Here is a 22,618-nt window from a genome sequence, read left to right as displayed (position 1 = left end):
GGTTCGATCCCTGGGTTGGGAAGATCCCCTGGAGAAGGAAATGGCAACCCACTCCAGTACTCTTGCCTGGAGAATCCCATGGACGGAGGAGCCTGGTGGGCTACAGTCCACGGGGTCGCAAAGAGTCGGACACGACTGAGCGACTTCACTTGAAGGTCCTTAGAAAGCGCAAATACATAGTAGGTGTTCTATAAATGTAAGCCATTATTATATTTCCTGGGAAGAATTAACTTACTCATCCAGTTTTCGCTGAGCCCCTTAGATGTGCCAGGCACTGTTGGAAGCAATGGGGACCCAGCAGAGAATAAAACAGACAGAATTCTGGCCTTTGTGGAACCTGTGTTCTAGTAGGGGAGACAGAGAAGTAAATCGTAGCGTATGTAACTAATGCTAGGAAGAGAAATAAATTAAGGAAGATGACAGAGGTGTGGCAGGAAGGAGGGGGTTATAACTTTAAATAGGGTGATCAGGGAATCTGATTGGCTCAACACTTGAATTAGATGTTCATCCTGATCCAATCAGCTGAATGTACATGTGTATTGGGAGGGTGGGGGAGGGGAAAGAGGGGGAGGGACAGATCAGAGAATCTGTTTGGCTAAACTTGAAGTATCAATAGATGTTCATTCTGATCCAGTCAGCTTTGTATGTGTGAGTGTGAGTGTGTGTTAGGAATTAACATAGCTTTGAGCCTCAACATCTGTGGGTAAAAGTCTTGGTAAGGGAGTCATTATGAGCTAAGTAGACACTCCAAGGGAGGACCCTGAATTCAAGTGGAACCGCTTCTCCTCCTGGCCCACCTTGGCCTTTAACTAGCTGCAGGTCATTGTCTTCAGCTGTCGGGACTGCGGGGTCAGAGGGTGACGTTTCCCCTCCCCTCCTGTTGGGCCTGCCTCCTTCCTGTCCTCCGGCTGGAGGACAAGGTCTCCACCATCACGTCAAGAACAGACCCCGGTCCTCTGACTCCACTGGCCACAGGGTCTTTGCAACTAGACCTGAGGCTGGACCGGACCAGGAGCTGCCTTCCCCTCCCAAGCAGAGATCAGGTTCCATGAAAACCCTTTCCTCCTGGGGCCCAGTGAGGACCAAAGGCTTGCCCAGGGAGACTGAGCTTGGCCTTCGGAAACTGACAAGAGCCTCCACTTTGCACTCCGAGTGCCACTATCCCTTCCTGAGGCCGGTCATGCACTTGACACCCCCCAGGAGATGCTCAGCACCCATGCCGCTGCTCGTGGGTTAACCCCTCGCCACCCAGTCTGGGCAGACCGTCAAGCCAGGCATGGCCGAGGGCTCCTCAGTGCAGAGTGTGGGTTCTGAAGGATCAGGAAGCCCAAATTTCTACACTGATGGAAGCCCTCTCTGCCCTCCCCCACACAGAGCCCCCAGAACGTGGCCATGGGGCCACTGGACAACCTGAGTGTGCCAGGGATTGGCAGGTGGGGCAGTCAGGGCCAGGCTCAGAGGAGCGGCCCACACCGCCTCCCATGCAGAGCCTGCAGACACACAAGCACCACTCACGTAGCCCCAGGCTTCCATGACTGCATCCCCCAGTGCTCAGCCCGGGCCAGGCCTCCCGTCCCATTTATCTTTGAGAATTAGCGTAGCCCCAAGTCAATGGAAAGATAATGGATCTGGCTAGAAGCCAGATGGCAGGCATAAACAGGGGGTGTGTTCCCCTCCCTGCCCCTCTGACAGCCCAACTCAGCTTGACAAGAGGGGCTGAAGAGCGAAGCCCTGCCCTGGCCCTCCAGGTGGGTGAGAGAGGGTGTGCGCCTTCCTGGAAACGTCACCTGCTTCTCCCTGTCGCATTCATTCAATCAATGTTTATCAGTAGAATCTACTGTGTGCCTGGCACTGTGCTAGGTGTTGTGGTTACAGCGGTGAGAAAAACACACGTTGTCATGGAGCTGACATTCAGAGAAGGGATTCCATCTCTAGGTGGCCAGTGGCAAGCCCAGGGAGGGTCCTTGTCTGTGTCTGATGAGCGTCTGCGTGGAGGTTCAGCTTGTCACCATAGACAGAGCTGGAAGGACCCTGAGGTTTCAGTTCTGTTCACCAGTCACTTCTGGGCATGCGTGCTGGGTGGGACTGTGCTAGGCCTGGGCTATGAGGATGGGTTAGACACACACCCAGCCCTGGATGGTAGGGGGATGGAGCCATGAGATACAGCACAGGGCAGCGGAGGGAGTGTCCGGGGCGGGGTTGCTGTGCAGAGCACAGGGGTAGAAGGGGAGTGCAGACCCTCATTTTGGAGATGATAATGATAACTGATATCGATTGAGTGCTTACTTAGTGCCAGGCACTGTGCTACGCGAGCATGCGTTTATTGTCATGAGGAAACTGAAGCCCAGGAGGAAGGAACTTGCTCAGTCACCATCAGTGAGAGCAGAGTCGAAACTGGACCCCAGAGCCTGAGAGCTTAAAGTGCTTCAGTAGGCTCCTTCTCCCACGAGCCCAGCCCCAACCCCTGAGGATCACCAGCCTGCACAGATTCAGCCAGGAGAAGGCTTGGAGAGGGAGGACATCTAAGGACTGGGCTGCTCGCTCCCTATTTAAAGGGAGTTTTCCAGGCCACTGAGGTCCCAAGGCCACTGCCTTGGAGGCGGTGCATCCCTTTCTTGGTCTCTTAGGTGTCCCTGATGGAGCAAGGCTGAGGGGCTGAGCCAGAGGTCCGCTGCTCTGCCCATGCATTTCACAGCTTCCAGGGGCCAGCGGCAGCCCAGGGCTGAGCCTTGGCGGTGTCTGAGCACGGGAGATGGCAGGCATTGGGCCTCCCTCTGCACAGTCGGCAGGCTCTTGGTGGATGGTGGGTTCACTCAGCGGATAAGGCGGAGGAGTGGTCCAGCCTGGGGGAGGTGGATGCCTCTCCCGCTGCTGACAGAAGCAGCGCCGGTGCAACTGCCAGCATGAGGCTGGGGAGTCGCTCCATCTCGAGTACAGACCTGACCTTGTGTTTGTAGCCAGAGGGCATAAGAAGCATGTCTCTCGTGTCTTAGGTTTCACTTTTGTCCCACACTCTGTTGAGAAACCTCCATGATTATCTCATCTAAGATGACGGTACTGATAATCTCCAACAACCATGAAACAGAGCAAACACAAGGCAGTACTAAGTGAAGGGGCAGGGCAGCATCATGGCTAAGCCCAGAGCACTGCAGAAGGCTCCACACCATGTGAATTGGAGTCCATTGAGTTGTGCAGTGCACAACCCATGCAACTGTACAGGGGACCCGATGAGGCCCAAAGTTTATGGCATCATTAATTCATTCAATGAAAATTTACTGAGAGCCTACCATCCGTCAGGCACAATTCCAGACACTGGATTTACAGCAGAGAACTAGACCAAGCACTGCCGCTCAGGTAGATTACATTCTAACTCAGAAGTCACACAGACTGAGGCTTGAGTCCTGGCCTTACACTGTGTTAACTAATTTCACTGAGCTTCAGCTTCCTCCTCTGTAAAATGGACACAATGATATGTACTTTATACAGTTATCTTGGTAAATAATTGAAATAACATTTGGTTTCAGGCCTGACATGTCGAAGGCCCTCAGTGATCACCAGTATTATCACAAGTGGTGAGTTACGGGGAGAGCTGTGAAGCTAAGGGGAAGGATGGCTAAGGCTTGCATAGGTTCAGAGGCCCAGCCTGGGAAGGACATGTGTTATGAGGAAGGTGGGGAGGGGGAGTGAGGCTGTCATGGGCCAGTGAGGAGCACCCTGTTTGGGGACCGTGTTTTCCCAACTCAAGGGTTAGGACACATATGACCTGGCAAAGAAGTTCTGTGTTTCTTCTAGATGTGAGAAGCAGTCTGAGGAAAAAAAAAATGTGGTCATCAAAATACTGGGATGTAGGGAGATTGCAGTATTTTATAAAGACCTGAGATACAATATTTTAAATTGAGAAGTAAGACCCCCAGTAGTGTTGAAGAAACTGGTTGGTAAGTTGGTGGAGGGTGTGGAACAGGGTGTGTGAGTCCCTCAAGGGCCAGGCCGATGAGCTGGATCTAATCAAGGTAGGGACAAGGGCGCTGACTCAGTCTGGATCCCTAGCTGGCCATAAAAGTCGCCTTTGATCTTCCTGAGCAAAAGAGGGTTGGGGGCCTTCATAGATCCAAGGGGCTGGGTGCTGGCAAATGGAACTGGAACACAAGTGAGCACCAAGTTAAATCAGAGCTTGGCCACCCTTGGCAGAAGGTCTGATTGGCCAAGCCCAGCTACATGTCCCTGCTTGCCAGCGGGGGACCCCAGGTCGGAGGAGCCCCATTTCAGCTCTCACAATGGGAGCTGAGGCACTGCGTCTCATCAGAGCAGCCCACAGCAGGAGAGTCCCCCAGATCAGGAGGGAAGCTTGGATGCCAAACTACCACATTCATACAAATGGTTACAACCGTGGAAAGTTCTGGAGGAGCTGCACAGTGCAAATCATTATATTAATAGAATGCCGATGTCACAGTGGGGTTTGGGAAAAGGCGGGCATGAAGGAGAGCAGCTGGGAGAGTATGAGTGCCTGGAGGTGGGAGGCAGGGTGGGCCTGGAGAGGAAGGGGCGGATGTGAAGGTATTTGTGAGGATTAACTTACCCGAGGCCTCTGGGAATCTCCTGTGAATGCGGAGAGGTACCCAGGGGTCTCAGAGGCTTAGCAGACAGCTGTCAGAGCTCTAGGGGGTCACGTGGCCCCAGGCAGACATTCAGACTTCATCTCATCCATGTCCAGCTCAGATCTCCAAGGATGGCAGGACTCAGGAGGGACACAGGAAGCAATTAACAATATCTGCCGGAGCCCTGACTCCAGGCTGCTGCCCCGTCCACTGGAACAGAGCTGTAGCAATGCTCGCCAAACCCGGGTGGATGGGCCCAAAATAATGGCCCCTAATGAATTTCCTCTCATTCTGCAGGAGAAATAGGTGTGTGGGGAGGTTGCAGGAAGAGCTTCAGGCAGAGGGGTCCACCTCTCTGTCCTTTCTCCCTGGGCCAGACGGCAAATAGAAAGAGGGATTTTTGTCCTCTTGGCTCTGTGACAGGGAGGAAGGACAGGGCTGGTGTGGACAGCCTCGAGATGGTGCAAGCACTCTCCTTTTCTCTTGCTTTTCTGACACCACCAGAGATTTGCTTTTCTGCCCATTGTAAAACAAACAAAACTAAGGTTTCCCCCACAATTTGCATGGATGCTGTTTTGTATTTTTTGCCAATTCTTTTACATTTCCAGTAGGCACAGATTTTGGCTCACTCCCCTTCTTCCCCACAGTGGGACACTGGGACATGAAGGCAGGACTGGGGTGTGAGGGACTCTCCTCTCTGTGGTCCCCAGCCCCATTATACTTACGGCCCACGGGGTGAAGCCCGCACCCCTTCATGAGGCCAGCGAGTTCCTGAACCGTCTGAACTGGCCCTTCTCTGGTCTTTCTCTCCACTTATCTGGCAGGGACTGGTCCTTCTGTGTCGTAAGCATCCCCCACGCCGTCCTTGGCTGTGTGCTATCAATCTTTTGGGCCTTCCACACTTCCTCTGGGAAGCCTTTCTGGATTTCAGAGCCTCAACTACTTGCCCCCCTCCACACTCCCACAGCCCCGGCATTTCCCCCACCGAAGCACAGCCCACCCTGCACCTTGTCTAGCTCTTTGTCTGTCTCTCCAGGAGACCGTGAACAGCCAGGGCCAGAAACCCACACCCCCATGACCCCCCCTCAAACACCCCACTCTGTGTAGACTCTTCAGGCACAGTAAGTTTGGAGTTTTCTTATTTTCTTTATGTTTTAGCATGGGGTTTTATCTTAATAAAAAGGGGCCAGTAATCAGGAAACTACAGGGACTAGTGTGAACACTGAGGTCCCAGGCATCCCTTTCCCCAACACACACACACTCACACTCACTTACACATCCATTGTTACTCAGTTTTTTCCCATTTCAGCCTCAAGGAGTCTCTTATCTCTTCCCCTGGGGTCTGCCGCATGACACAGGCCAGGACCGAGGACAAAGGTGGCCTTATTACCTCTTCCTGCTGGAGCCTGGGAAAACCAGGTTCATCTCCAAGTGCTCAAATACATACCAGGAGAAAGAGAATTCCTTACAGCTCTTCCCCAAACAAACCCTCTACCCACCCTCCCCAGGGAACCCGCTCCCACCATTTTCCCCCAGAACATAAGCACGCATGCACACTGGGGATTTTAACTGGAAAAACCAGCAAACCCTTTCCAGCTTGAGAAACACAAAGATAAAAGACCGAGGGGAAATTTCAAAACAGGAAGTCATGAAGTTGGGAGGCTTCCTGAGGTCTCTCCATGAACTTTTGTCTGACAGGGTGACGGCCTTCAGAGCATCACAGCCTTTGTTACACACTCTGCCCTCTGACTGTGAATCTACTCCGAAGCTCAGCCCCAGACCTAGAATTTCTCAAGGTCAGAACAGCAGGATCCAGTATTATCTCCCAGAGTGGGAAAGGTTGAGAGATATGTCTGCTCCCTGGACAGTGTTTCCTGGGTGCTGAGGATGGGGAAGGGCATCCGGGCTGAGGGAACAGCGTGAGCAAAGACTCAGAGGTGGGAAGTGGGCTGATAGTCATTCACCCAGCGCAAGTGCTTGTTATGAGCAGGGCACTAAATGAGGCTCTGAAGGCAGGGGGGCCAAGGTCACCAGCCTCGGGGTGCTCACAGCCGGGAGGCAGGGCTGAGCCAGGAACCAAAGGTTATCAGGTGGCGGGAGCGTTGGAGGTCGGGGGTGTGGAGAGTCACTCGTGTGACATGAGCAGTAGGGTGGGCGATTGTATCAGGGCAGGGTCAGGCTGGGACCACAGCAGTTCTGATGTCTCATAAGGAATTTGGCTTTGAAAGTCAAGATAGTAGGGAGAGTAGGGAGCCATTGAAAATTTCAGAGTGGGAGACTTACTGCAGCAGAGCTGTACTCTGGAAAAATTAGACAACGGTATGCAAGCTGGATCAGAGAGAACTGCAGAGGGCAGACACTAGAGACAGGGGCAAATCGGCAGGCCCACTTCAGAAATCTGAGGACAGTCCTGTGAGCTCTAGCACGAACAAAGCCCTCCACCCAAAATAGAGCTCCCAGAGGACTGCCCAGGGGTCCAGACACCCAGGAGAGACCACCTCTGGGCTAAATGGTCTTCTCTAAAAATTTGCTGTGAACATGCACATCGATGGCCCACAGGGAGAAATGGACTGACCCATTAGCCTCCAGTGTTCTCCTTAGCAGGCTCTTGTTTATTATACATATTATTTCAGATTAACGGGCTGAAGAGTGCAGGGCCCTGAAGTGTGGGACATGAGCCCAGGAAGTTCTGATCGGGATGGAGGGAAGGAAATGCAGTCGGCGGCCTGGGAAGAAGTGGTGTGGAGAGCAGTTTATATGGGGGGAAAGGGCATGTGTAAATGTGTGAGTGTGCGTGCCTGTGTGTGCTCGTGTGTTGGGGACAGCCACTGGCAGATTGGGCATACCTGAGGTGGTGGTACCCACACTTTGGACCAGCAGTCCCCAACATTTTGGGGACCAGGGACCAGTTTCGTGAAAGACAATTTTTCCACAGACCAGGGCAGAGGGGAATGGTTTGGGGATGGTTCAAGCACGTTACATTTATTGTGCACTTAATTTCTATTATTATAACATGAGCCCCACCTCAGATCATCAGGCTTTGGATACTGGACACTGGGGACCCCTGCTTTGGACAAAGGACACACAATGCTTAGGCCCTGCTGAGAAGGCCATGGTGGTACCCGGAGCTCTGAGGCTGCACAATCTTGTTCTGGTGTCACTGCCACGTGGAGATGACCAGGAGCAAGTTCCCTTGGGTCACCCCTTCCCTGGGCATTAATAATTAGATAATGCAGGCGCAAGTGCTTTGTGAAGTGTCAAGGCTGAGAGCTGGAGGCCGAGGCCTCCTTCACACCCAGGAGGCTTGGACACAGGGGCCTGACTCTGCCCAGAGCTTTAGAGAGAAGGACTACATTGCCTAGTTTATAATAACTCTCTCACTAATGTCCACGTCCATCCAGAGAAGGGAAGACAGTAGTAGGCAGCCTACTCAGATAGTCTGGGACACCTGGGGCAGCACATGGAGGAGGGAGTGTGATGACAGAGGCAGAAGGGTGGAGAGCCCAAAACATCTCTCATGCAGAAGCTTGGGGTTCCACTGTGAGCTCACCCATCTCCTGGGTCAGGGTTATCTATTGCTCTGGGGCTTCTTTTAAATCGCACATCACCTGATGTGACCATTTTTCTTCCTATTTGCTTTATCTGGACCTGCACTAAACATGCAATGCTGTTTTTTGACTTCTCACCCCTGGCATCCACATCTAGCAACACCAACAGTCTCTGCTCCTGTGCCAGAAGGAATGAGCTTTGCAGGTACTTCCCTGAGGGCCCAGCAGAATATGGAGTCTTTAGGGTAGTGGCTCCCACACTTCACTGCCCAAGGGAATCAGTTGGAAATCTTTAAAATACACTGATGCCTGGCTCCCCCTTCCCAGACACTGGGATTAAATTGATACGGGATCCCCACCTGGGCACTGGAATTTTTAAAACTTCCCATGTGATTCTAAAACAAAAGCAAAGTTTGAGAACCACTAGGGCGAGGGAGAGGAAAGAGAGCGTTGGGGAAGGGAGGGTCTTCAGGAGCAAGCATGAGGGTTTTCACAACTGAGTTGCCAGTCAGTCCCTTCTGATAACCTTATGAGAAATTCTGAAGGCCTACTTCTGATTCATGACTTTCCCCCCTAATTTACGGATGTGAGAGTTGGACCATGAAGAGGACTGAGTGCCAAAGAATTGATGCTTTTGAATTGTGGTCCTGGAGAAGACTCTTGAGACTCTCTCAGGCCGCAGGGAAATCAAACCAGTCCATCCTAAAGGAAATCAACCCTGAACATTCATTGGAAGGACTGATGCTGAAGCTCCAATACTTTGGTCACCTGATGCAATGAGCTGACTCATTAGAAAAGACCCTGATGCTGGGAAAGATTGAAGGTGAGAGGAGAAGGGGGTGACAGAGGATGAGATGATTGGATGGCTGCACCGACTCAGTGGACGTGAGTTTGAGCAAGCTGTGGGACATGGTGAAGGGAAGCCTGGTGTGCTGCAGTCTCTGGGGTTGCAAAGAGTTGGACAGGACTGAGCGACTGAACAACAATCACCACTTATCTATCAAGTGTCTCACCTACGCTGTTTTTAAAAATTATTCATTTATCGTTGGCTGCGCTGGGTCTTCGTGGCTGTGTGCCAGCCTTCTCTAGCTGCGGTGAGCAGGAACTGCTCTTCATTGTGGTGCACGGGTTTCTCATAGTGGTGGGTTCTCTTGCTGCAGAGCACGGGCTCTAGAGCGCAGCTTGAGAGCATGGGCTCAGTATTTGTGGCACATGGGCATAGTTGACCCCTGGCATGTGGGGTCTTCCTGGACCAGGGATCGAACCCATGTCACCTGCATTGGCAGGCAGATCCTTAACCCCTGGACCACCGGGGAGGCCCTCACCTACATTCTGAAATAGGAGGGCAGTGTAGCCGAGGTGCCTCAGAGCCAGACAGCACCCAATGCAAATTGCAGCTTCTCATTGCCCATCTGCATCACCTTCTGCAAATCATTGACCAGAGTGTGGTTTTCTCATCCATAAAATGGATTGTTATAGGGGAGTTGTAGGATTTAATAAATTTAATTTTTTTTAAATTTATATTGGTTAACAATGTTGTGCTAGTTTCAGGGGTACAGCAAAGTGATTCAGTGATACGTATACATGCATCTATTCTTTTTCAAATTCTTTTCCCGTTTACGTTATTACAGAATATTGAGCAGAGTCCCCTGTGCTATACAGTAGGTCCTGGCTGGAGTTACTAAAACTTTGTAACAAGACTTACATAAAATAATGTATGCAAATTGCTGAGCACGAGACACTGTAAGCACTTGTCAAACGATCTTTATCGCCATCCTCATCTTTTTCATTGTGATCTCCAGTGATGCCATCCCCATGATTTGATGCTCATCCATGCCTTCTGTCCTGGTGTGCCAGAAGCTAGGCCCTCTGGTTGCAGGTATGCCTGGCTTCATACCGTAAAATGGGCAGCCAGGAAGAAGCAGAAAGGTATTTGCCCAGGGTCCAGGAATCTGGGAAGCCCGGAGAAGCCAAGGGGCACGTTCAAGGTCATTTGGTTGATGAGATGGCCTGAGACCGGGTCTAGAAAGCCTGCCTCCTGCTCACTCTTTTCTTTCTGCCTCACTAAGCTGATTCTCCAGGTAAGAAAACATTTTGCTTCTGTGTACAAAATTCAGCTTTGCAACCATGGGAAATTCTAGGAAGCTGAAGCTGCAATGCAGGTTGTTTTGAAAATATCTCAGTCAGTTCACTGGGTTCAAATAAAGCCTGGACTGGGGCCCAGGGTACCCGCCGTTCCCCTGGCAATCTGCTGGGTGAGGCACACCGTCCAGCCTCTCCAAGGGAGAGCCTGGCCTGCCTGCACACATGCACCACCCACACACACACACACACACACACACACACACGCACACACACGCTGAAACATATTTTCAATTAGCTATATAATTTTATTCACTTTCAAGGATCTTATTTTCCCCTAAACTATCTGTGTGGCAACAAGTGAGTAAAGAAACCTGTATGAGCAAACCATATCTATGTTCCACCAAAGCTTCTGAAACATGTAAATCTGGTCAGTATGAGCCTGCATCTCATTTCCTTAAGACTTGCTTAACTGAAACCAGAGAGGGATAGTTTTCAATCAAATCTATGGTGATCATCTCCCACCTGGGGTACCAGAAACAAAACACTGTGGTGAGTGTCTGTGTGTTTTAAATGACATTTATATTTTATTAGAAATTATAAATGTTCATTGCATAAAAGTGAGAAAAACTAACATCCAACTAACGAGAGATTGTCGCTATTAACCTTTTGATGCATTTTCTTACAGACTGTTTTTTTTTTTTTAATAGCTAGGGATCATTTCAGGTATAAACTTGATTCTGACTGTTTCACTTACCATTAGCCCTTGAGCAATTCCCATGTCATTAAATATTTTTTGAAAATATGATTTTAAGTGATTTCATAATAGTCCATTATATTGGCATCCTAAAATTCATTTCCGCAATGTACCATTGTTGAGCTTTTATTTTTGTTCCTTCTTACAAATAACCAGGCAGTGAATGTCTTAGTATGCGTCCCTGTTCATTTCTCTGGGATGCATTCCCAAAGTGGAGTTATTGATCAAAGGCTAAGAAACTTTTAAAAGTCTCCGAGGGAGTTTCCTGGTGACCTAGTGATTGGGATGCAGTGTTGTCACTGCCACGGCCCAGATTCGATCCCTGGTCTGGAAACCGAGGCCCCACAAGCTGCGTGGCACGGCCAAAATATGAAAAATACATAATACAAATAAAAACGAAAGTCTTTGTCCTGTGTGTGCTTAGTCACTCAGTCGTGTCCGACTCTTTGCGACCCCATGGACTGTAGCTCACCAGGCTCCTCTGTTCATGGGGGTTCTCTAGGCAAGAATACTGGAGTGAGTTTCCATGACCTTCTCCAGAGGATCTTCCCAAGCCAAGGGTCGAACCCAGGTAGGCTGCATTGCAGGCTGATTCTTTATTGTCTGAACCACCGGGGAAGCCCAAGACCCTGTCAAATAGATCTGTGGGAAATTTGCCCTGCTTGGCCCTCCCCTGCACCCTGTAGAGGCCATGTCCCAGCCCCTCCCAGCTCTGTCTTTTGGCAGCTCAGGAATATTTGAGCTGCAGCCTGATCTCCAGCTGTGGGCTCCTCCTTGAGAAGACTCAGGGTGCACGGCCCCTGCCATCTGACATCGAAGGTCTGTCCCAACTGGATTTGTCCTTCAAGGTGGCCAGGACAAGGCCTGCCCTTAACAGCCTGAAGATCTCCCCAGTGATTATAGACACCGTGTAACAGGCACCCCCTCCCCACCCTATGCAGCAAGATTTCTGTCCCAGCTCTGTTGAGGCTCAAGCTCCTTTTGAGGTTCAAATGGCAGGTTAGACCCCAGGACCCCGGGGAACCCTCCTGCTGGAACAGTTCTGTGAGCTGACCATCTCAACAGTGATTCTAAAGTTATGAAACAGTGAGAAACTTTGACTTCACTCCTTAGAAGCTGTTTGTGCTGTGCTAAGTCACTTTAGTTGCGTCCCACTCTGTGCAACCCTATGGACTGTAGCCCACCAGGCTCCTCTGCCCGTGGGACATGCAGGCAAGAAGACTGGAGTAGGTTGCCATGTCCTCCTCCAGGGAATCTTCCTAACCCAAGGGATCAAACCCCTGTCTCTTACATCTCCTGCGTTGGCAAGCGGGTTCTTTACCACTAGCACCACCTGGGAGAAGCTCTTTACACAACTATTTTCTCAGATACAAGCTGGGGTTGCTATGAGGATTAAATGTGATGGTGTCTGTAAATTAATATGTTTGATTATATTGCTGTGTTAATAATAGCTATTAGTGTTGCCATGGGCGCAAGTATGAGACTGCAGTGTTGGGTTGCCATGAATAACCAGATCTGCATTTGGTCTCTAGCCACACCTGCATCCAGAAAGTAGAACAGAAAACAGAGGCATTTGAAGGGTCTGGGGAGAGGATTGTTCACATTTATTACAAATTCAGGAAAACAATTTCAGAACAAGCTTCCTTTAGAACACCTGATACATGCATTTTATTTGTTTGTTCTTTGTCAGGTCTCTAAGAGTAATAATTGTACAGGGGTCATGAAGTCTAATAGTACTGAGGCCTATAACACTGCAAGGGCTGTGCTGGGGTGGGCTTACACCAGCTCATGTTTAAATTTTTGTTTAATTTTTGCATGTTGTTAAATTTTTAGGAGTTTTCCCTGCCACTTTTTAAGCACGATTATTACAATTTATGCAACTTTCAATTAAATGAATTATGTTAAAAACAGAAGAACTAAATATTAAAAATTTATTTCTTCCTAATTATTTTACTACTGTCTGGTGTGCTGCTGTCTCTTTTTTCCTAATAAATGCATCTCATTTATTTAATTTATTTATTTCCTGGCTGTGCTGGGTCTTCGTTACTACACACAGATTTTCTCTAGCTGTGGCGAGCGGGGGCTCCTTTCTAGCTGCGGTGCGTGGGCTTCTCACTGCAGCGGCTTCCCTTGTTGCAGAGCATGGGCTCTGCATGGACAGGCTTCAGTAGAGGCAGTACACCAGCTTTGGTAATTGCAGCACACAGGCTCAGTAGCTGTGGCTCCTGGGCTTAGTTGCTCCTTGGCCTGTGGAATCTTCCGGGACCAGGGATCAGACCTGTGTCTTCCTCATTGGCAGGTAGGTTCTTATCCCCTGTCCCCACCAGGGAAGCCTCCCAAGTCTCTTTTAACTCTGCTTCTGGTGATAGCACCATGGTAGTTTGAAATGATGGGCATTTGCCACTGAAATTGGCAAATGTTCCAAACCAGGGCCTTTCTTTCCTGGAAAATCAGTTGTTAAATGCTTGCTAGCACACCAGGCCCTCCCCCCTCGATCTTTACCCTACTTTGCTACACCCCTCATTTCCTACTCCTTAGCTGCTTCCAGTGTTTTGAGCTGGGTCTTTTTGTACTTCTCTTTGTATTTCTTAATGACATGCTTTCTCTTCAATGTCTTGATTTTTAAAAATCTTAGACATTGTCTATTGACTTCCTATTATGGAAGATGAGGATCTGGCTCTCTAGCAGCTCCGTCTCCTGTCTTAACTCTACACACACACATTTTTCCTACCTCTGCCAGCCCAGTGTATTATAGCACAACTCATGTTTAAATAAACATTCAGGATTTACATTATTGAAAGTGAAAGTGAAGTCGCTCAGTCCTGTCCGATTCTTTGCGACCCCACGGGCAGTAGCCTGCTCCAGGCTCCTCCGTCCATGGGATTTCCTAGGCAAGAGTACTGGAGTGGGTTGCCATTTCCTTCTCCAGGGAATCTTCCCGACCCAGGGATCGAACTCAGGTCTCCCGCATTGTAGACAGACGCTTTACCATCTGAGCCACCAGGGAAGTCCATGTTTAAATAAGCATTCAGGATTTACATTAGTACCACAATGTAAATATTGTCCATAAGTCATTATGACTATGATTGTATAAGCTTTCTTATGCAGTTCTTCTCCTGGTGTTAATAATTGTATTTTAAAATTTGCTTGATTTCTCTATATAACTGTGGTTTTCAAACTTTTCTCCTTAGCAATGAATCTTGTCTTTCAAACAAAATTTAGGGAATTCCCTGGCAGTCCAGTGGTTTAGGATTCAGTGGTTTCACTGCCGTGGGCCAGAGTTTGATCCCTACTATATAAAACAGAAAAATTCAGAGCTGCCAATTTGAAAAGAGGTCCCTCCCATTGAGGATGCTGTGTACAGCTGAGCAGGTTCTGCACTGCAGAACTCTGCGGGTCACCATTTACGAGAACAACAATGTGATTCAGCCATGAAAACCAACGTTAACCATCCCTTTGAGGAAGGCATCCATTTTGAAAAGGAAAGTCCACCTGGAAGGATACGCTCTGTCAGGATGGTGCATGGGTGCGAGCTCAGTTGTGTCTGACTCTTTGCAACCCCGTGGACCAATAACCCAGCATGCACCTCTGTCCATGAGATTTCCCAGGCAAGAATACTGGAGTGGGTTGCCATTTCCTTCTCCAGGGGCTCTTCCTGACCCAGGGGTCGAACCTGCATCTCCAGCATCTTTTGCATTGACAGGTGGGTTCTTTACTATTGCACCACATGGGAAGCCCACCCACCCCCCACCCCCCACCCCCCACCCCCCAGTGTAGAAACTTGACCTCTCCCCATTCTGATACACTCCAGTGATGTGGCTTCACCTGTCCCTCCAGGACATCACCTGCAGGCTGCTGACCAGAAGCTGCTGCTAGCTTCTGGCTACCTATTGACTGACTGATTCAGTGCCCCTGAGATCTGCCTGGGTACCGAAAGCTAAATGCAGACAGCTTTACTCAGGGCAGCCTTCAGGATCAGATGTAAGGAGAGAAGGCTCTGGCAGAGAGCGCGTGAGCTGTGGAAACAGGTGATGCAGGGCCTGTCAGCCCGTGGACATCAGAGCTGGAGGAGGGGAGTTGGCCAGCAATAAGCAGTGGGGTTCAGCTTGGCTTTGAGGGTCACCCCTGTGTGGGAATCCTAGCTTTGCTTTCAGCTGGGTGACCTTGGGCAAATTGCTTAACATTTCTGGGCATTCATTTCCTCATGCCTAATTCCCAGGGTTTTGTGAGAGTTTAAGAAGCTACTTCGTAACTCTAGTAAATCCAAAGGGCCATGTGTGGATCAGTCTCTGCTCAGAGTCTCAATTACAGAAACATAGTCCAACAGCCTAAAAGTAATTGAAAAGGGTGTTCCAGGTCATATCGTGTCCCTCATAAGATGCAAAAGGGGATCCCATTCTGAACTGAGAGCCATATTCCCCAAATCCTTTTCCTTAAATCTCTAATTTCCCCCAGGATACAGTGTCAGTGAAGTTCTCCCAAGTACAATCTCCGAGGCCTTTTTCCTCTCTCTCTTTCTCTGCCTCATGCCTCACCCTCCATACCACTGCCATTGCTGTGTTATTAAAAAAAATCAACCTGGAGATAGACATTCAGACAAGAAGTGGGTGGGGAAGAGGTTACGGCAGGACACACATTCTAAAATAACTCTTGCCCCATCACAGTGGTGAACTATAAGGCACGTGTAGCAGGGGCTTGCCTGAAACTGGTTGATTTCCTGCTTATTCAGTTGAGGAATATAAGGAGGGTGAGGTTTGACCTGCCTCAGGTGCCTCTGATCACCTAACCACTGTTAGCTGATGGGCAGTGACTGGGAAAACCCTTCCTGTTTCCTCCACACACCAAAAATCTCATGTTAACCTGGGGATGGAGACACAGCCTCTGTCTCCAATTTCTCCTCTCTTCCACCTTTGCAGCCAGTAGGCATGGAACTACCCCTCACCCCGACTCCCCTTGCTCCATCTTTTGTGGACTACATCTCCACTGCAGGATGTCTTTCAAGTCATGTACTGAGCACCTACTGTTGCCAGACTTGTAAGTTGCTGGAGATTCAGAGACAAGGCAGTCCTCAGTTGCTCATAGACAGAAGCAGACTGCAATTCTTTGTGATGGTGCCTATAATAGAGGGAAGAACAGAATACAATGAGCTCACCGAGGAGGAGTGCTTAATTCTTTGAAGGAAGACTTCCTGGAGGAGGTGTCATCTAACCTGTATGATATAACTAGTATTGGGTATGGGGCATTCACTATGATGATAATCTCCACGCTAAGTACTTTGTTAAGCACGTTCGCTCATTTAATCTTCACAGCAATACTAATGAGGAACCTCTCTTATGACAGCTGCACTCTCAAGCTTTCCAGCTGATTTAATATCCACGTGTCTGAAAATAAAGTTGCTGAAGCAGTGAAAAAAAGAAAGAAAGGAAATGAGGAAACCGAGGCCTAGAGAAGTTCGTTGACTTTCTGAAGGCCTCTGAGCTCAAAAGCGGCAGAGCTGTGATTCAAACACAGGCCTATGTGGTTCCAGAGACGGTGCTTTCAGCCACAGGGCACCGGGCACACACTGAACAAGCATGCACCGCATCTGGGAACAGCACCGTTCACTTCCCAGGCAGATTAACGTGTGTGTGTGCCCGGAGATTCAGACCTCTCCACCAATTCCTGGAGCGGCAGGAAAGAGTCGCCTCTTGATCCAAACATGTCCGGGTCAGCTCCCCCTAGAGATGGGGCGGAAGTACAGACATACGGCCCACGAACTGCCAGCGCTGCTGCCCACCAGGCTTTGGTGGTTCAGGTGGATGGGTACATCTTAACTTTAGATGTTTTCACTTGAGGAAGGGACACCTTTCTCTAAGCTGCACTCAGATGCCGTGTGGACCAGCATGGCCCCACCCACCCTGCTCTGGGACCCTCCCACCACCATTCAGGGTTGGGAGGATGCAGCCACAGAGCAGTCTGGCCCAGCTGGATGCAGGGATCCAGAAACATTAGTGGGCCCTCTAGGACCTTCTGGCTCTTCTTTTGGGTCATCCCAGGGCCATCAAACTAATCCCCTCTCTCTTCTTTCCCTCTCTCTCCTTGGCAGACGGGCAGGATCGAACCCAACTATCCCAAGGTCTGCGGCCACCAGGGCAATGTGCTGGACATCAAGTGGAACCCCTTCATCGACAACATCATTGCCTCGTGCTCAGAGGACACGTCGGTGAGCACGGGGGGTGTTCCCCGGAGAGGGTGGGTGCACGGGGATGCCTCCGTGCTTCCTCCTGGAGCCCTTCCTCCCTAAATTTCCTCCTTCTCCCTTCTTTGCCCCTCTTCTGCCCTCTTGGTCATCCCTTAGGCTAGCCCCGAGACGGGAAGTGAGGAAGAGGACAGGGAGCCAGTCCATGAACTGTATGGCAGGTCTGCTGCCTTTACCGTGATTTCGTTCAGAGGTGTTGACTTTGTAGGTGAGAACAGAACAAAAAGATTAAATCTGTGATTTGGCACTTATCTGTGACCACAAAAGGAAAAGGATCAGAAGAGGAATATGGGCAAGGAAGAAGGGGAAAGGGGGAGAAATGGATGCGCCATGAGCAAAAGAGACCCTGTTCTTGCAGCCTGGGTAGTTTCGTCCTCTGTGAGCCATGGTTTTAGGGATGGGCACCAGGCTGAGGTTTGTCATGACTTGTCCAAGGACCCACAGGGGTGGCCCAGGATTTGAACACCATGCATCCTACCACTTAATGAGGAGAAAGAAGAAATAGGGGAAGGAAAGTGAGGAGGAGGGAACAGAGAGACAGAGGGAAGGAGAAGAGAGAACCGGTTGGAGGGATGAGATGAGGGAAGACAGGAGGCAGACAATTTGGAAAGCGGAGATAAAGAATCCAGGGAGAGCAACATGTGAAGCTGCTTTCTGGTCGCCCTTTCCCCAGGCTCTGCTGACTTGCACACGTGCAGGCAGAGTCAGGTGTTGGCAGCAGTGTCTGTGTTTCTGGAGAAGGGCCCCAGGCCTTTCTTCAATTGCCCTTCAGCAATGTCAACACACCAGCCTGGGAGCAAGACGGGATTTCAGAGCCTCAGCTGAGCTGGCGAGGAGGGGCTGCTCCAGCCCCTGGTGTTCCCAGATGAGGGAAGATCAGACCACAGGCATCTCGCTAGTCCTCACTGGCATAGTCTGGGGGCAGGTCATAGACTCCCAGGATATTGGAACTAGAAGAAACTTTGGTGCTCATGTCTCCTGTCTTTCCAGACTGGCCTGAGAGCTCATGGCCTTTTGGTTCTGAATCCCAAGCATCCACCACAGAGCCTAGTACCTAGTAGATGCTTAGTAGGTTGGTTGGGATGGTTGGTTGGATGGATGGATGAATGGATGGACAAACAGATGGCTAGCTGAATGGATCTTTGGATGGATGACTACACTGATGCATAGATCTCTGAATGGATGGATAATGGATAGATGGACGGATGGAAGGAAGGAAGGATGACAGGATGAAGGTGAGTAGGTAGATGAATTGAACAGAAAGATAAATGAATACATGAGAATGAATATAGTCCATCTCATGAATTATCCAAAGAAAAAGATTCACAGCAAATAGTCCCCATTGGTTAATAAATTAGGGGGTAGGGAGGAGGTCAGCTGGCACAGTGTCTAGTAAAAGGGAGTGTTGCGGAGGGAGCTAATAGAATAGAATAGGCTTGACCAACTCCTAAAAGTCAAAGCCCTGAGTCAACTCAAGAGGATTCCTGAGAGCAGCAGCATCAGGGGCAGGGCACAGCGTAAGAAATGAGGGCAAGAATTTGTGATGGGCACAGTCCATCAGGTTCGGTTACTTTCTGCAGCAAAATGGAGACGGTGACTGGGCAGGAAGGGAGGCTGTGAACGGAGGTCAGGAGCAGAGAGGGAAGGCTTGGGACGCCAGGGTGAGCAGCTGAACTCTGAAGTGAGACTTGTGCTTCTCAAGCCATCTGAACAGGAGCCCCTGCATCTGTGTGGCGTGGAGACACTGAATGCTCTGGGGTCAGGGAAGGAAGGGCCTGGATGGGTCACAGCGGCTTTGTGGAAGAAGTGGAACTCCAGCCAGCTGGGCTGGTGCTGGAATGTGGCTCAGAGAGAAAGGGAGTGCCCAGGAGCGGGGTATGACTCGTGTACATGTTGAGGGTATAAAGAGAAAGAACATGGGGCTTGGGGCCACAGAGGGAGAGGAGTTGGCCCGGGGCTGCTCACCAGAGAGAAGGGGATTAAGTCTCCAGAACAGAGAGGAACTAAACTCTCCGCTCTGGCTGCCAGTCCAGCCAGCTCATGTCTCTGCCCCTCCCCAGCCTCAGGGCCAGAGGTCTTGGCATTGGAGTCAATATCCCCCCTGCCCCTGCCATGACTGGAAACAAGCCCCTCCTGGAGAAGGGCACACCAAGGGCCCAGGATCACACAGGGGCTTACGTCCCAGACGGACCTGGAACCCAGGTCTCCTGACTCCCAGCCGGCACCCTGAGCAACTACCCACAGCCCTGGCTTTAGGTGAGGAAACTGAGGCTCAGAGCCTGGAGGGGCTGACAGTTCAGATTCATCTGACACAGTCTCTCCGACTCAGCGAGCTCCCTATGCCAAGCCCGTGCAGGGCTCTGAGGGCACACAGAGCAGGGCATCCTTGCCCAGGTCCTAGGAGGGGAGCTGGAAAGGCAGAGGACCAGCTGCCCCCAGGGTAGGGTGAGGAGGCTGGTCAACGCTGCCAGCACCGCTCTGATTGACCTTCCCATCTCTGCCATTGCTCCCTCCAGCGTCAGGCACCCTTCAACCCACTCCAGATCACATGACCAACTTACTGCGCCTCAGACACCACACCCAGAACCAAGGTTAAGAGGTCAGTCAGCATATGCACTGTATACCAGGCACTGTGCCACGTGCCAGAGCTGGGGAGGGAACCAGCTCCCAAAGGGACCCAGAGAGACCCTGGCAGGCCCTGCACACCCACTCCCCACCCTCTGCTTGTCTCACAACGTTCAGAGGACACTGAGGGGATCCAGCCAGCCTCAACCCTGCTCCCAGCTCTTTTCCCATATCTCCATCCCTTGAAAAATCTCCAGTGAAGTCCATCCCCCAGGTCTGCCCCCCTCCCCCCACCAGTCTCCTCTCCCTTAGGGCATGAGGAGGTCTTCAAGAGTCGAAGCCCCTCTTTTCAGGGATCCAAGAGCATACCAAGCCCTTTCCCAAGGGGCTCCCGTCCTGAGGGAAGGCTGGGGGCTGTAACTCTCCCTGGCATCTGGCAGAATCCAGTTCTTTCCGCCGCTGGGTGATGTCACCTATTGTTGAAGGGCTGTGCTTTTTATAGCTTCTGCCGCAGCTAGGGAGGGCGGCTGGCAGGCGGCAGGGAAGGGCCCTATGGGTTTCCAAGCCTCATGCTCCCAGCCCTTCTCCAGCAGCCACAGAGAGAGGTTTCTGACATCTCAAGGAGAGGAGAGAGCGATCCCAGGAGAGTGGGAGGAGGGAAGGGAGACGGGCCCCTCTCTTGGGCTCAGCATCTTTCCTTTCCCTCTGTTCCACTGCTCTTCCATCCAGCAGCTGTCTTCACCCAGCACCCCCCCAGGAGAGGTGATGCTCCCCACCCCGCCAGGAGCTGGGGGTGGGCTGGGGCAGAATGTCAGCCCTGCTGGAAGCAGCCGGAAGCCACCCACCCCCCTGCCCTCCTACACACACATATAAACTTGAGAACCAATACCTCTTGGAGCTGGAAGGGAGCATCGCACTCCTTTTAGAGATGGAAGCACATAGCCCCGAGAGGCCTCACCAGTGTGCCTGGCAGCTGCAGAGACTCCACCAGTGTGGAGGGGTGGCTCAATCGTTAGGCAGCCAGGCTCCCAGATCAGTGATCTTACCAGCTTCTTTAACCTCTCTGGGCCCCGGTTCCCCTGCTGTAAAATGGTTTATCATGAGAGCAAAATGAATCTAGTGTTTCTTGGCTACTAAGAACTTCATAACCATTAATGTGGGCCAAGGCGTCTAGATATCCTGTCCCAGTGAGGGCAGGCTGAAGGGCTGGGACAGAAAGAGACCCTGACTCTTTTTTTTCCAAAATTCTTTCCATTATGTATGTCACTTTGTGCTTCTTGAGGCCTCAGTAGGCCTTTCATCATTGGTTTCCCAAAAGGACTAAGCTGAGTGCTAAGCCTTAAAATCTAGGAAAGAAATCCCCACCAGGCCCCCCTCTTCCAATTCAGGACTAAAGGGGTGTTTTGCCATCTACCCAGCTCACTACTGGCCAAAGCGAGAGCTAGCATGCCCCCCCACGGGTGACTCGTTGCTGAAGCTGCTGATGGTCGGAAGGCTTCCGGGCCTCTCAGCTTCTTCTGTTGGTTCATTCATTTAACAAGCGTGTCTTAGGTGTCTATGATGTGCCAGGCACTGTTCCTTGTCCTAGAAGTAGGGCAGTGGATTTAAAGACCCACCCTTGAATGGAGGAGTTGACCATCAGTGAGAGGCCTGGAAGGTTGTCTGTGCCCCAGATGGGGTAATTTTTAGATTCTTGGGGTCATGGAGTAGCACCTCTTTCTTGGAATAGATGAGCAGAAGGACGGACCACACCCTCTCTAGCTTGCCAGATTCCATCCAGGGAAGAAGGAAGGCATGAGCAGGGGTAGGGGTTCAGAGGAGAGAAACAGGGCATTTGGCCTGGTTCCAATCCAGCCTTTGAATCCCAGCTTCTCCCTTCCTAGCTGTGCAACCTGGGCAAGTTCCCTAACCTCTCTGTGGCTCATTTCCTTACCTATGTAAGGAGAGCCATTAATAATAACAATAAGAATGATGATAAGTAACACATATCCCTTCCTGCGTCCAACCTCATGTTTACCATTTCATTTCATCTGCTGGCAGCCCCTTCATAAGATTCTCAACAGTAGACGCTCAGTCATGCTCTCTTCTGGACCCTCGGTTGGCCTTTCTCTCCTCCTTCTCTTTGGAGCGATCTGTTTCCCACATTAGGAACCAGTTACGTGGTCAGAAGATATCAACGTTAAGGCGAACTTGGAGGCTCTACCCCTTGTTCAGGCTAGTGGCGATGCACTCTGTTTCTAGTAGCAAACCGAATAGTTGGGAAGAAATAAGGAGGTGGGTGTTCCAAGACCTTCTGGGCAAGACCCTCATGATTTTTTTCTTCTCACTGCAGAAAAGACAAGAGAAGAGTTGCTCTGACTTCAGCTCTAGGCAGTGTACCTGTGGATTTGCTGGATGGAAATCCTGGGCTCGTGGCTATGTAATGTAGTACAGCTTAATTGGATACTATCGGAAGGCAGAAACTATACCTTATACTTGCCCGTTCCTCCCTACACTACGCCAAAAAGAACTGTTTTTTAAGTAAATACTAAGGAGTTGGAATCCATATCTTTTCCTAGCTACTTAGGACCACTATGAACTTCCGCTCCTCTGAGCTCCTATACCACAGATGTAGGCAGTAAGTACTATTTGCTGTAGCTATGTAACAAGCAGTTCCTCTAACCAGGGCATTCTGTCACTTAGTAACAGTGTTCTCAGAGGGGCTGAGTAGGCCCTGGGCCTAAGTCACTAGCAGCCACAGTCCTCAATGTATCAGAAAGCAGAGAGATCCAGCCAGACACCTTCATAATCACATAATAATTTTAAAGAGGAAATGTATTTGCATTGCATAAAA

At 50.5% G+C, this 22,618-nt stretch overlaps 1 protein-coding gene across 1 annotated transcript in view; it reads left to right on the top strand.

The window, feature by feature from the left end:
• CORO2B (coronin 2B) overlaps positions 1-22,618 on the top strand; it is a 70,326-nt gene that overhangs the window by 26,579 nt on the left and 21,129 nt on the right. The window contains exon 2 of the mRNA XM_068964468.1: positions 17,068-17,184. Within this exon, the coding sequence (XP_068820569.1) occupies positions 17,068-17,184 (117 nt within the window). The remainder of the gene's footprint in view (positions 1-17,067; positions 17,185-22,618) is intronic.

Source organism: Capricornis sumatraensis, chromosome 2, assembly GCF_032405125.1.
Source record: "Capricornis sumatraensis isolate serow.1 chromosome 2, serow.2, whole genome shotgun sequence".
Taxonomy (NCBI): Eukaryota; Metazoa; Chordata; class Mammalia; order Artiodactyla; family Bovidae; genus Capricornis; species Capricornis sumatraensis.
This window is presented reverse-complemented; position numbering and strand designations above follow the sequence as displayed.